This window comes from Ruditapes philippinarum, unplaced genomic scaffold (genome assembly GCF_026571515.1).
Source record: "Ruditapes philippinarum isolate M1 unplaced genomic scaffold, ASM2657151v2 ctg20681_1_1_1_1, whole genome shotgun sequence".
Taxonomy (NCBI): Eukaryota; Metazoa; Mollusca; class Bivalvia; order Venerida; family Veneridae; genus Ruditapes; species Ruditapes philippinarum.
This window is the reverse complement of record NW_026862291.1, coordinates 1-13,808: the sequence shown is the minus strand read 5'-3', so window position 1 is coordinate 13,808 and position 13,808 is coordinate 1. Positions and strand designations below refer to the sequence as shown.

Sequence of the window (13,808 nt, the reverse complement as noted above, 5' to 3'; positions counted from 1 at the left end):
GAGTGGAAGTTCGGGAGAGCGAAACTTATCCGCAATATGAACAAAACATCAGCAACACCTTCGCCCTTAAACCTTTTCACAAAACTATTTCAGTATATCAGACTAGCGTACAGACATAAAGGTAAATAAAATACATATTTATAAATAATACAGAAACAAACTATTTGTTTAAAAGTGTACTATTTCATTTGTATCTAAATGCAGATTTTTTTCATTTTTCGAATAGAATAATACAGATACAAATAATGTTGCATATTCAGATTTACAGTCAATCAATCATAACAAACTGTAATTTCTTACAATAAACATTCTCTTAACCACACTTTGTTTATTTTCATAATACAAAACACTTGATAACAAAATATTGCTTTATACGATTATATGTGCAAAAAGAAATTCTGTCAAAACAAGCAATAAAGAATAGTTATTTTAGATAGAATATTAATATATAAATATGAATGAATAAATATATATAAAAATAATAATTAGGATCACAGAGTTACATAATATAATAATCATTGATATATAATGATATTTACAGGTAAATTATGTAGTGCTCAAGCACAAGCCTACATCAACGAGGAGGATGACATTGATGCTCTGTCAGATACAAGATCGATGGACATTCTAGCAAATTCTTCTGCCGTCTGGCTCCAAACAATCCGAAGACGTCGCAGTGCAAAAATCACTCCAGATGGTATGATATCAGATATATCTTCGTGTTGTTCTAATGTCGTTATTTATACTTTAGTCTCATCGAGACTGAATTAGAACTATCTTTTATTATCTCCTATCTCTTACAAATAATTTGATTAATTTAGTGATTAGAATTGATATATGAATGTGAAACACGTTCACAAGAGCTGACAATGTTATTATAATTTTACTAACGTGAACAATCGCGTATAATCGAATTGATTATCATATATCATAACATGACAAAATTTCACCTGGTTTCAGAAGAATGAATGTGGCATATTCAAAACCTTTTTTCTTTTTTGATGTTCTGTGATACGCCGCTGAGCCATTTTTTTCTTCACTTGCGTTCTAGTAATTAGAACAGTTATTGTGATTAAATATTTTGTATGGGAGTCTAAATACCACTTTTATTACATTTAGCTACATTTATTAGAAATTATTTCACATTTGGCACTGTTGACTAAGCATCTATAATGTTCTAAAACTATAATTGAAACATCATAGAAAATTCATGTTTGCCCTTTCTACAGAAAGATGAAATATACATGTATTTATTTCTAAGGATTAACGTTCCTTTAAATAGTTAAGACAATACAAGCAAAAATTATGCTTTTCATTTATAAGTCAACAAACAGTACTTCTTGTATTTGGTGCTTGAATATTAACTACAAAAAATGCCAAGAAACTACAACATTAGTAATCATTATAAAGTATGTAGAGCAATCTTAAATAAAATGGTCTCTGACACGTGATATTAATGATGACAATACTATCCAAAATGTGTAGATGTAGTGTCATTTTTGTATAAAAATCCCATTATGATGTAAGTCACGCATGAGAGCGCTGAATATTTATCTTATAGGAAAATGAAAAATAGTGGCACAACGATGCCATAAATAGTCTCAAATAACAGAAAATCAATGTTACATCATATATCGCTATGGTGTAATTTCTTTAGCAATTCTCTTCATGTTAAATATGGGTTTTCTTGCGAAACTGTTACTTTTTCGTGCAAAATTGTTTAGCGCAAAAATAAATGTCTTTTTTCTTTCGCAAAGAATATTTTCTTCAATGGACCACAATCTGTAATATTTTTTTCGTTAATTTAAAGACATGCCTAATATAATATTTGCAAAGAAAACTAAATGAAATACATGAAAAGGATTTTCTATATTTCTGATTATGCACCTTTTTAAGGATATCTTAGATAGACGAATATCTTAAATAGACGTCATAGTCTATAATCGCTCCCTTTTTGTGTCGCCTCTACGGAGTATCGGCGACATATAGGAATCACTTCTCCGTCGTCTGTCCGTCCGTCTGTCTGTCTGTCTGTCCGACTGTCCGTCCGTCACAAAACTTGTCCGGACTACTCCTCATAAACTACTGGTGCAATTTCATCCAAACTTTACAGGAATGATCAGTACCAAGTCTAGTTGTGCATATTGTCAGCATTTTCCGGTTCAATGATTTTTGTCAGAGTTAAAGCCCTTTAATAGTTTTTATTTTTAAAGTTTGTCCGGACTACTTCTCTTATACCACTAATGCAATTTCAATGAAACTTTACAGGATTGATCTGTAGCTCAAGTCCTTGCGCATATTGCACAGGTTTTTCGGTTGAATGATTTTTGGCCAAGTTATGGCCCTTTGATTAAAAGGTGTTTTTTTCTGTGTGTTGCCAGATACACAAAAGCTTGTCCGGACTACTCCTCATAAACAACTGGTGCAATTTCATCCAAACTTTACAGGAATGATCAGTACCAAGTCTAGTTGTGCATATTGTCAGCATTTTCCGGTTCAATGATTTTTGTCAGAGTTATGGCCCTTAAATAATTTTTATTTTTAAAGTTTGTCCGGACTACTTCTCTTATACCACTAACGCAATTTCAATGAAACTTTACAAGATTGATCTGTAGCTTAAGTCCTTGCGCATATTGCACGGGTTTACCGGTTGAATGATTTTTGGTCAAGTTATGGTCCTTTGATAAAAAGGTGTTTTTTTCTGTGTGTTGCCAGATACACAAAAGCTTGTCCGGACTACTCCTCATAAACGTCTGGTGCAATTTTTATCCAAACTTTACAGGAATGATCAGTACCAAGTCTAGTTGTGCACTGTCCGTCTGTCTGTCCGTCTGTCACAAAACTTGTCCAAACATGAAATTGGCCATCATGAGGCGACACATGTGATTACTGATCGCTCTTGTTAAAATAATTACAAGAAACCATATCATTTCAGGTGTAGCCGGAATGGTACGGAGTCATCATGGACCTCAGAGGTTAGAAGACGCAATTGAATGGAAAGCCGTGGTGAAACGGTACTACAAAATGCAAGGTGTTGACGAATCATCAGATGATGATGACGAGAAAAATGGGATTCTAAATCATTCAAATAATAACCATATAGATGCTCTTAATGATATGCAGGGTTAAGTTTTTAATTCATAGGATAAATATGGGAATTAAACAAATTATATTATGAAAATGATAATTATAACATACACATATCAATACATGAAGGTAACGAGTGCTTATTTGACAAAATATATTGAATTAAGTAAACGCAATGACATATTCAACAGTTAATATGTGTTAAATAACACCATAGAAAAACTAGAATACTTGCATTAAAGGTTATAAAACCGTTACAGCACTGGATATTTCAAATTAACATGCTTGACTAAACCATTTAACATTTTAGGCAGAATTTCAGAATAGCGAACAGTGACACAGATGAACTGATCTTGGTCTGCAGTGATCGCATTGGTTAACCAGGCTAAGGATTAATGATCATTTTTACCTAATCATGGCATTTTAATTTGTTAGTGTGTTTCTATGTACACCTCATTTCCCCATAATGCACAATCATAATTCTTCTTTATATATTTAAGTGAGTGTATAGGTGTAAATTAAACTATAATGTTATGTATAATGACATTGATAACATACATGAACGTGTTGATAAAAAAAGTAAAATCTGCAATATTTACCAAAGATTTACATTGTTTTTCACCCTAGTTATATTCTGTGTTCCAAAACTGTTTATAAAATATTTAGCTGACTTGCGCCTCGTATTTTCAGCTAGCTTACAGAACGTTCGGTGGTTCTTTTCTCAGATGCCCACTCGGAGCTCCTGAGGTCTTGCACCACCAGTAAAGTCAGAAAGTCGTCATAGCGAAGTAAATCCCAATAAAAATATACATATATATTGATCGCTTTTTTCAGTGCCAAGACGCTGATAAAGATGATGCAATTTACTAACGAAAACGTATTTAACTAATTACTTTTATGTTCATTATTTCACATTCAATGTTATCCCAAATTTAATTGGCGTCCCTTGTGTTTTATCATCTAGCATGGAATTCAAAAAGCACAAAATAGCATTTTCTTACTAAGTTTTTTTAATCAAATGCTTGTTATTTAAACAAATATAGAACGGTAATGGCGATGTCGTGATTTCTTCTAAATGCTTGGTATTTCTTATTTAGTCCGTCATTTATTACTTAATTAAGTAATCATTTCCTTGTTACAAATGATTTCTCAGAAGTGTGTGTCATTATATAACATCACAAATGAATTGTGCTGCTAAAATAACTTTACTGATTAATCTTATGTTAAAAGAACAATTAGAGTACATTTATGAATATTAACGAGTTAATTTCACTTCCTGTGACATTTTCAATTTCCCTCATGTTGAAAACGTCATATCAGCTGATAATTAGACAGTTACCATTTTATGATTATGCACGTTTTCGTTTTGTGTTCTTGAAACACGTATCTTATCAACACAGACCAGACATAGCTTAGTACAACTGAACCATTTTTTCAAACCTTCATATACTATAATATTTGATTATAGCGTATTGTTAATATTCGCTTGAAAAAAACTTCTCTTTAAAGAGAAAAAAAAAAAGTAACATTTTTACATGTTGTTTCGAATAGAATTCGAGGATATTCCATTTTTCTTGCTTTGTTACATAAAAAAACGAGAATAAAGATCAATAAGGCAAAGGCAACGTCGTGCACATGATTCTGCCCTGACACACCCAAGCGTCCACAGCAGGGCACCTAGAAGGTACCAAACCAAAACCAGGAGTGGGCATAAGGGCGTCGAAAGGAGATGAGGGACACGTTAATGGCCGTCACCGAAATAAAATTGCAACAAATGTTCAAGTTTCAATAATAGTAATTTCATCAATTTTTGTATCGTTTTATTATAAAAGTAGTTGAGATTGATATTAAAGGAGATGGAATTAATACCTAAGAGTAATTACAAAAGGTGAGTGCATGACTTTTATGGGTAAAATTCATGCAAGTATAGTTAAGAAAAGTTAAAGCTCTTGAAACATTCCAGCTCAAAATGATTATATTTAAATAAACTCAGGTTTGTAATTTAAAAGCTAAATATGTTGTTATGATTGTGATAGTTCTGAGAAGATGTACAACAGCTTTATGTGAGATAAGTTGATCCAATAAGTGAACTTTATAATATAGATGGATGTGATATACATATACATTACGTCGTGGAAATACTTGATTTATACAAGGATCAAAGAGTTCTGATAACATAAATCTTACTTTTATTTTTTTCTTCTTTGAAATGTGAAACAGACATTCCTCTGATTCTACTTAATGTACATATATTTCAAATTAATGGTTCCGTCCACCTTCATTGAATTATTTTATTAACAGAAGTGAACATGTTTTTACTTGAAAGTATAAAAATGCCGTATACAAGTTAGAAGTGATCACATACCGCTAAGTCTATTACTGATCAGGGTTGCATTCTTTAAATGAAGGAAAATATTGATTAAAAGTGACATAGCTTGCACATGTTTACTGTTGAAAGGAAAGATAGAATCCTTAGATAATGTAAATATAGAAAGGTTATTAGCTGCAGACCTCACATCAAGAGGAAAACATTCGTCAAGTTTCTTTTCTTGTTTATGTATAAAATACAACCCATAACTATTTGTTTATACAATTTTTATAAAAAGTAGAATCCCAATTTTTGCCAAAACATCCATTTTTTCTAAAGCTTTCCTTGGTAATTAATGTGTTTTCCATTGACGTAGTTTACTTGATATAAATATGTTTTCTCATATTTGCCTTCCATTCAGTTTAAATGGTTGATTAAGTACATTCAAGTCAACAAATAGAATGATACAACAAATCATAATTTTTAAACATTTTTTTAAGCCGAAGTGACTTCAAATGGAGCACATCAGACATTCCAATGGTCTATTTGGCTTATTAATAGAAATACACACGGCCGATTTGACTATTTTCTAGTCGATTCTTCTTTGGGCCATTTGGACTTAGGGCCAATATTCTTGATATTTTGTTAGATGTCTTCTAAGGTTATAAAAGACACTTACTGAAAATAACCATGCCTCAACAAACCGAAATTATTCTTTATAGGATAAAAAATAAGAAGTGACACCATTCAGCAATAAATTATATCATCGAATCGGGTTAGCTGGTATTGTACAAAATGCAAATTTGTAAATTATTTGTTAATAACAATTCGAAAATTCTAGTTCAATTTCGCAAAACATGTAGCAAACACTGACACAATAAGTATTAGTTTTGAACCTATCTTATTGTTTCCATAATTATTTACTCTTGGCTTTATATTCAAACCTTTAACATGACTAAAATTAAAAGAGCTTTAAAATAAACATAAAAACTATTTATAATTCCAAATTTTACCAGTTCATGTTAAATGTTGAATACTGCTTAAGCCGGTGCTTGACGGTAACTTGCACATTCCGTTACCTCCATGAACAGGCTCAATCAATCCGAACCTGCAACATTTTTAATTTTGTTGTTTTGCACGTTCTTTGTGAATTCTTCATTTCTCTCTATTTTATACCTTTCACAAACAAATACGTTATTATAACAAAATAAAACGAACTTCCTCAGTTTGTATTTCTCAACAATTATAAATAAAACTTTAAAGCTATGACTTTCATGTTTCTTAATTTTGAAAATTAATCAGCTTTCAAAGTAATAAAAAATGAGATATATTCAATACAGTCATATTTGTGAATATCTCTGTAGTCTGAAACAGGACAATGGTCATATCTTGAAAATTCTTAAAATAAAAGCTTGATACATATGCATCATTAAAACAGATTACAGTTCAATATTTCATTATTACTTCAAAGCGCCATATTATCATGTTGTAGTTTGTCATTCTTGTTTTGTAAAAATCGGTTTCATTTAACAACATGTATCTATGCGATACTTATTATATCTAACAGGTAAATCCAGCACGTTTGAACCTAAGCAATAAACATTCATAGTTTATTCCGGAAAGATTTATATTATTGAAATGGGCAAACATAATTATAAATGTAATTGGAAACTTGTCTATTAATAACATCTATGGGGTTTTTTGTGTAAAAAGCATAAACATATAACATTGTACAATGCCTTAAACGTTATAACCAGAAAACAGGTAAAAAGTTAAATACCAAATGGTTGCCGTATACAAACATTACAAGAAGTTTGATGTAGCAATGTTATCAGACTAAATTGATAGTTGTAACACAGCAAAATGATTTTATTGCACAAGTTGTAGGAAATCGAGGGAAATAAGATTTTCACTAAGAAACGAAAGATTTTTGTAATCATATGTATTTATTTTTTCTTAATAAGATATTGCAATACCTAATAACCACCCCTTTTCTCATCGTTCATATTTCAATATTCAGTCAATCTAGCATTTTTGCTTTTATTTTTACAAAATGTATTTTCACAAAATATTGTATGAGTAGCTTTCTCGTAAGAAGTAAATAAACGATGGGATTTTGTCTGCAAAATGAAAGCATTATGTTGGTATGATGGTCAGTTTGTTTCTTTGATACAAATGAAAATAAATCATTTATAATTCCAAACCTGCATACGTTTGTTGCATACTAACTAAAGTTGCTCCGGAGGAAGAGCTATTCATAGTAATCCCAACAACAAAAAAGAATATAGTCAATTGTTTCTATGTTTTATTTACGTTATAAAAACTCTAAACGAATTGTTCTTATAAAAAGTAGTCTAACCCGCGAAGACATATTTGTTAATTGTAATGGAAAATAACTTTTTTCTCACCTTGCTTTGATATAGGATTAGAACTATAAGATTTGTGTCCCAAGATGAATATCTATTAACAAGTGCAGTTGTATAATCTAAATAGTTATCATTTTTGTCAAAATTGTGGGAAAAAGAATAAACAAGGAAGAAACACAAAACGTTCACGAAACGCAGCCCCATAACGGCAACCAAATGGACACTTTAAGGGCAGTGACAGAAAAACGGGGCGGAGGCGGTGTTCAGTATTAGCTAAAAGGGAGCCCAAATTTAATAATCGTTGGATTTTGTCTTTTGACTCTTAAAATATTTGACTTTAAAAGTTCTAACAGGTGGTATATTTGTAAAGTCTGTATGCTTCTGTTTTATTTACTTCTATCGATTCAATCCCTCATTTGTTTCTCTTTGATTATTCGTGGAATTTTTCTTTCTTGAAACACAGGCTAACGAAATGAGAAGCGATAAATCCAATCTAAAAGCTGTTAATAAAATAATTTATTTTCTAAGTAAGTAAACAAAGTTGTGGTTGAATCATTGCTTTCAACTATTTATTGGCTTTCTAAATCCGGAAGAATGCAATGTTTACTCATTAATTCATCAGTCTCAATTCTACATATCCAGTTGTATTAACAAAAATATATACAAGAAGATAGACATTGTTTGATTAAAGCCAATCATGAGCCGCAAAGATAATACAATGTAATTATTAGATAAAATGTAATTATTATGATTCAGTAATTACTCCTTATTATAAGGTATTCTTATATTATTATATTATATAATTCAAAGTAATAGTTATAAATGATTGTATATAAAACCATGATGTTGGCAAACATTACGAAGCTAAGATCAAGAAAGTTTGTAAGTGTTTAATAATCATAAAATGCATGTGGTCACGTAAAAAATAAAGTTTATTGAACTATGTTTCTTTTAATGATAGGTGCATCGAATTATTTGAAAAAGTGTTACAGTTATAAAATACCAGGATACTTACTTTATTTATTTAGCTTTAAGGCCTCCGGCCCATGCAAAAACATATATACAGAGAAATTTACACAAAATTATAGCATGTGCACAATATTTAAACATATACTATATAAATTTAACTGAAAATGACTGTAAAGCATAATAAAATTTCTTGGAGTTAATTATCATTGTGTATCGAAGATATATTAATTGTTTAACTTCCTTTTTTCAAAAGCGTAATACAAAAATGTGGCTGTATCCTTTATAAGATCATCATTTTTTGTAGACATTAATATATTAAATTTGTTTCGGGTTGGTGCATTTAGGTACTTAATCGGTAGATATAATTTTCTTAGTTCTGAATAAAAATCACAACATAGTAAAAATTGAAATTCATCTTCTATTACATTCTTAGAACATTTTGTGCATAATCTGTTTCCCTCAATATCTTTTTATGTCTACCAACCTCAATTTCAAGATAATGTGACCCTATTCTAAAATTTGAGAATATATATCTAAATTTTCTAATGTCTAGAACATCTAAGTAAAACATTTATAAGACAAATTTTCCTTAAACATACTATAAAATGACAATTTTACATTAGAAGTTGCAGATGAATGCCACTCTTGTTGGTATATATATATTTTAACCTATTTTCAAATTGTGCTATATAAAGTACTTTTCTGATGTAACTGATTGACTTTCCCATACATATCCAAAACCATGACTTTGTAAAATGTTTCTTAAAGATGTAACCCAATTGTCATGTCCCTGTATATCATCATTAAACATCATTAAATAACACTTTTTAACTAATCTATTGTTTGGCATTTTGATAATTTTTAACCAATAGTTAATACACCTCTTAATGGATATTATATACATGGGGTACCTCCCGCAGTCGCCTAATACAGCTACATTGGATGCATTTTGTTTACAACATAAAGCGTTTGCATGCATAATATTGTACTCGTTCTAGCTCTTCAAATTTACCCATGCCCCAAATTTCAGCCCCATATAGTAACTGAGGACATATTTTAGTATCAAACAGTTTAAAAAATACTTTCTTATTTAATTGGCCACAATCATACAAGGATTTTAAGATTGATATAAAAACCCTCTTACCCTTTATACATAACTCATGTACCATTCTTTTCATAGAAAGTTGTCTTGTAAATGTTAAACCAACATAACTAAAAGCATTAACAACTTCAATCTGCTTGTTTTTATAAGTCCAATTTTCCATTTTAGATAAGGTACCACCATTTTTAAAAACAAATATTTTTGTTTTACTTTCATTTACTTTTAGTTTATATGTATTTCAAAAAATTGATATAAAGTATCTAACTGTTTTTGAAACTGTATCAGAAAGAAGAGCAATATCATCTGCAAACATTAAAGATAGAAGTTGTGTCTCAGATGGGTGTAATTGAATTCCTCTTATGCCACTATTATCTAAAATATGTTGTAATTCATCTATAGACAGCCTTGTTTTGATCTCTGTTGCTTGCATGTCCTTCGAACCAACAACGGTATGGGATAAGTTGTAGACAACGCCCTAAATCACTTGGCCTCGAACACCTTCAGTTTAATAATGTCAGACGTTTTCTGCTCCTACACCATGCTCCGGACGAAAACGACGGCAATGTTATTGGAGTTTGTCGTCTGCTGACAAAATATCTAAAAGCATTCATTTTGTCAGACATCAAGGTTATCTTAAAGCATTCCTTTTGTCAGGTATCAAGGTTATCTTAAAGCATTCATTTTTGTCGTCAGATGTCAAGGTTATTTAAAACGCATTCCTTTTGTCAGATATCAAGGTTCTTACCAAAAACAAAAGAACATTGTTAGCAACCAGTAGTAGTTTTCAAAATAGTAACGCAGTTAAGATATTCACCATCAAACACATGAAAACAATCTGGAATGAGGATTGGTCCCGTGGAGCTGAAATGAAAACTATGCAATTAAAACCTTTGTTTAAATACTTTAAGAAAACATAATATTGAATGTAATGTATGTATATTCGTACATGTGGTCAACCTATAGATGATAAATAATGAAAAGATAGAATTGTAAATGTATATAGCTACAGTAATGAGTTTTTATCGTTTTTTTTTTACTTTTAATATTGAACTTATTTCAGAACTTATTTGCCACCGATAAGAATCAGCTTTTCACTACTTTTATTTGAGCCGCGTCACGACAAAACCACCATAGTGCGTTTGCGACCAGCATAGATCCAGACCAGCCTGCGCATCCCCGCAGTCTGATCAGGATCCATGCTGTTCGCTTACAAACCCTATAACAAGTAGAGAAACTGATAGCGAACAGCATGGATCCTGATCAGACTGCGCAGATGCGCAGGCTGGTCTGGATCCATGCTGGTCGCAAACCCACTATGTTGGTTTTGTCATGACACGGCTCATTTATTTTTTCTTGTAAGTAAAAGACATTTTTTTACACATTAGAAAAAAAATCACCATCACTTATATTCTAGCGCCACACCCATCTTCAAATTTTTGCCCAAATTTTAATATTCATAGCATATTTTGAGGAATTTTTTTACATATGAAATAACTTTTTTGTAGAAATATTATTTATATTTTCATTTTAGACCTATACAATTTACAAAGTGATAATAAATAACAAGTGACCGTTGCTTTTTATCATTTTTTTCATCTTAAATAAATGTGTGCGCGTAAAATAAATTTAGCTTCTTTTAACACTTAAATCAGAAACAACTTCAAAGATATATAAATAAGGTATAAAATATATACAAGTTTACCATCTAGATTTGTTTTGCTGTAACAATTTGAGATTAATAGATATGAACTTTGCTTTGCAATAGTTTTTAAACTTGCAATTAAATATCATTTATTTTCATTTTCTTTTTACATTTTTCCTTTACAACCCAACCATACTTTTTCTTTGTGTATATTGGCGATTTCCTTGTGACAAATGGTAATATCACCAAAAAGACATTAGAAATTCAGTTGCCTGGCCCAGGATTCGAACATCGGGCCTCTCACAACCTATACAAGCATGCGCCCCGGGATATTATTATAAGGAAAAATTTGAAAGCCAATAAAATTGTTTTAAATTTAGAATTTCCATTAAGGTTTGTAAAATATTAATCTAAAACTGTTCATAACGAAATACAAAATACATGCTATAGCAAGAAGAAACAAGCTTTACCATGACTAGGTCGGCCACAAGGGGAAAGATAAAGATCAAGTGCCATTTTATATGATATTATATAATTTCTGATGAAAACATACAGTATGACACAATTCACTACAACAAACTATTTATGGAAAAGAAAACAACATACAACTATCAACATTACTCGTCAAGCGAACAGAAATGATAACTACATATGTTATAAAAACTGTATGTTATAAAATTTAATTTAACTTTTCAGAGTTTGTTTTTACGAGCTTTGCCCCTTAAGACTTTTCTATTAAAACAAACTTGGCTAGATCACTTGATATTTATGTCCGTTAACAGTGGTCAGTCTCGGCCTATTCTTTTTATTCAATGAAGTGAAATTATAAAACTTATTTATTTTTTTACCTGCAATTTCTAACAATCAATTATATGTACTAAATGTACGACAAAATCCACCTTTGACAAACCAGTACAAGTAAATAAATAAATGAAGATAGTGAAAACACGCCAAGATGACGCCTACATTTAATTGAAGAACAAGATACCCGCCTTGTAAAGCAAAGAGAGGCCCTAAGGCTTCAAAAGAAGAATTACATTTAATTTACTTACTTGAATTTATTGCACGTGCATCAGTCTCGCATGATATTGCTGTAATATAGAAAATAGAATTCTTAAAATAATTGTAGTTGTTAAATCTTTAACTAAAAATGAGAAATTCTACCACCATTAAACTACTCATGTCTTTATTTGAAAAGAAAAAAAATACAGCTGTATAAAAATAACGATTTGAATTTTTATTGCCATCAGATTTTAAAGGACTGTACATACTCGCATAAACAGTTCGTCTGCTTTGAGGCTAATATTCATCTAAAGCCTTTATAAATACACGTTAAGTGTATTCATGTGTGTGACATTACGTCCTATTTGTCTTAATTTACTTAACTTTAGATTTCTTTTCTTCATAATTATAGCACGCACGAAACTAAATTTTAGCAAGTAACGTAATTTAAACTTATGTTGGCTAAAATGTTGTAGTATGACTACTTGAAATATTAGATAAGCAAGTATATATATTTGTTCTTTAGCGAGATATTATACGGTATACATTGTATTAATAAATAAATCATACATATTGAGAAGCGAGATAATTTAACACAATTGAAGTCCATGAAGTTGGCACAGAGATCGACATTAAACATTCAGCTCGACATTCGATTTATCACTGTTGAGCTGGTATAGGAAACTGGCAAGACATTCAGCAGAACATTCAGCTCGACATTCGATTTATCACTGATGAGCTGGGATGTGAAGCTAGCTAGACATTCAGCAGAACATTCAGCTCGACATTCGTTTCTTATATTCTTTTTGAATGTCGAGCTGGGATGTGAAGCTGGCTAGACATTCAGCACAACATTCAGCTCGACATTCATTTTTTTCCTATTTTTGAATGTTGAGCTGGGATGTGAAGCTGGCTAGACATTCAGCACAACATTCAGCTCGACATTCGTTTTTAGTCTATTTTTGAATGTCGAGCTGGGATGTGAAGCTGGCTAGACATTCAGCACAACATTCAGCTCGATATTCATTTTTTTTCTATTTTTGAATGTTGAGCTGGGATGTGAAGCTGGCTAGACATTCAGCACAACATTCAGCTCGACATTCGTTTTTAGTCTATTTTTGAATGTCGAGCTGGGATGTGAAGCTGGCTAGACATTCAGCAGAACATTCAGCTCGACATTCGTTTTAGTCTATTTTTGAATGTCGAGCTGGGATGTGAAGCTGGCTAGACATTCAGCACAACATTCAGCTCGACATTTTTTTGGTCAATTTTTTGAATGTCGAGCTGGAAATGTGAAGCTGGCTAGACATTTCAGCCACAATATTCAGCTCG

At 31.1% G+C, this 13,808-nt stretch overlaps 1 protein-coding gene across 1 annotated transcript; it reads left to right on the top strand.

Moving 5' to 3' along the window:
- The first annotated feature begins 6 nt into the window (after window positions 1-6).
- LOC132718575 (uncharacterized) lies at window positions 7-3,675 on the top strand. The gene is made up of 3 exons (XM_060702292.1): window positions 7-121; window positions 542-697; window positions 2,936-3,675. The coding sequence occupies exons 1-3, from the start codon at window positions 37-39 to the stop codon at window positions 3,127-3,129; spliced, it is 435 nt and encodes a 144-aa protein (XP_060558275.1). The 5' UTR covers window positions 7-36; the 3' UTR covers window positions 3,130-3,675.
- Window positions 3,676-13,808: the final 10,133 nt, after the last annotated feature.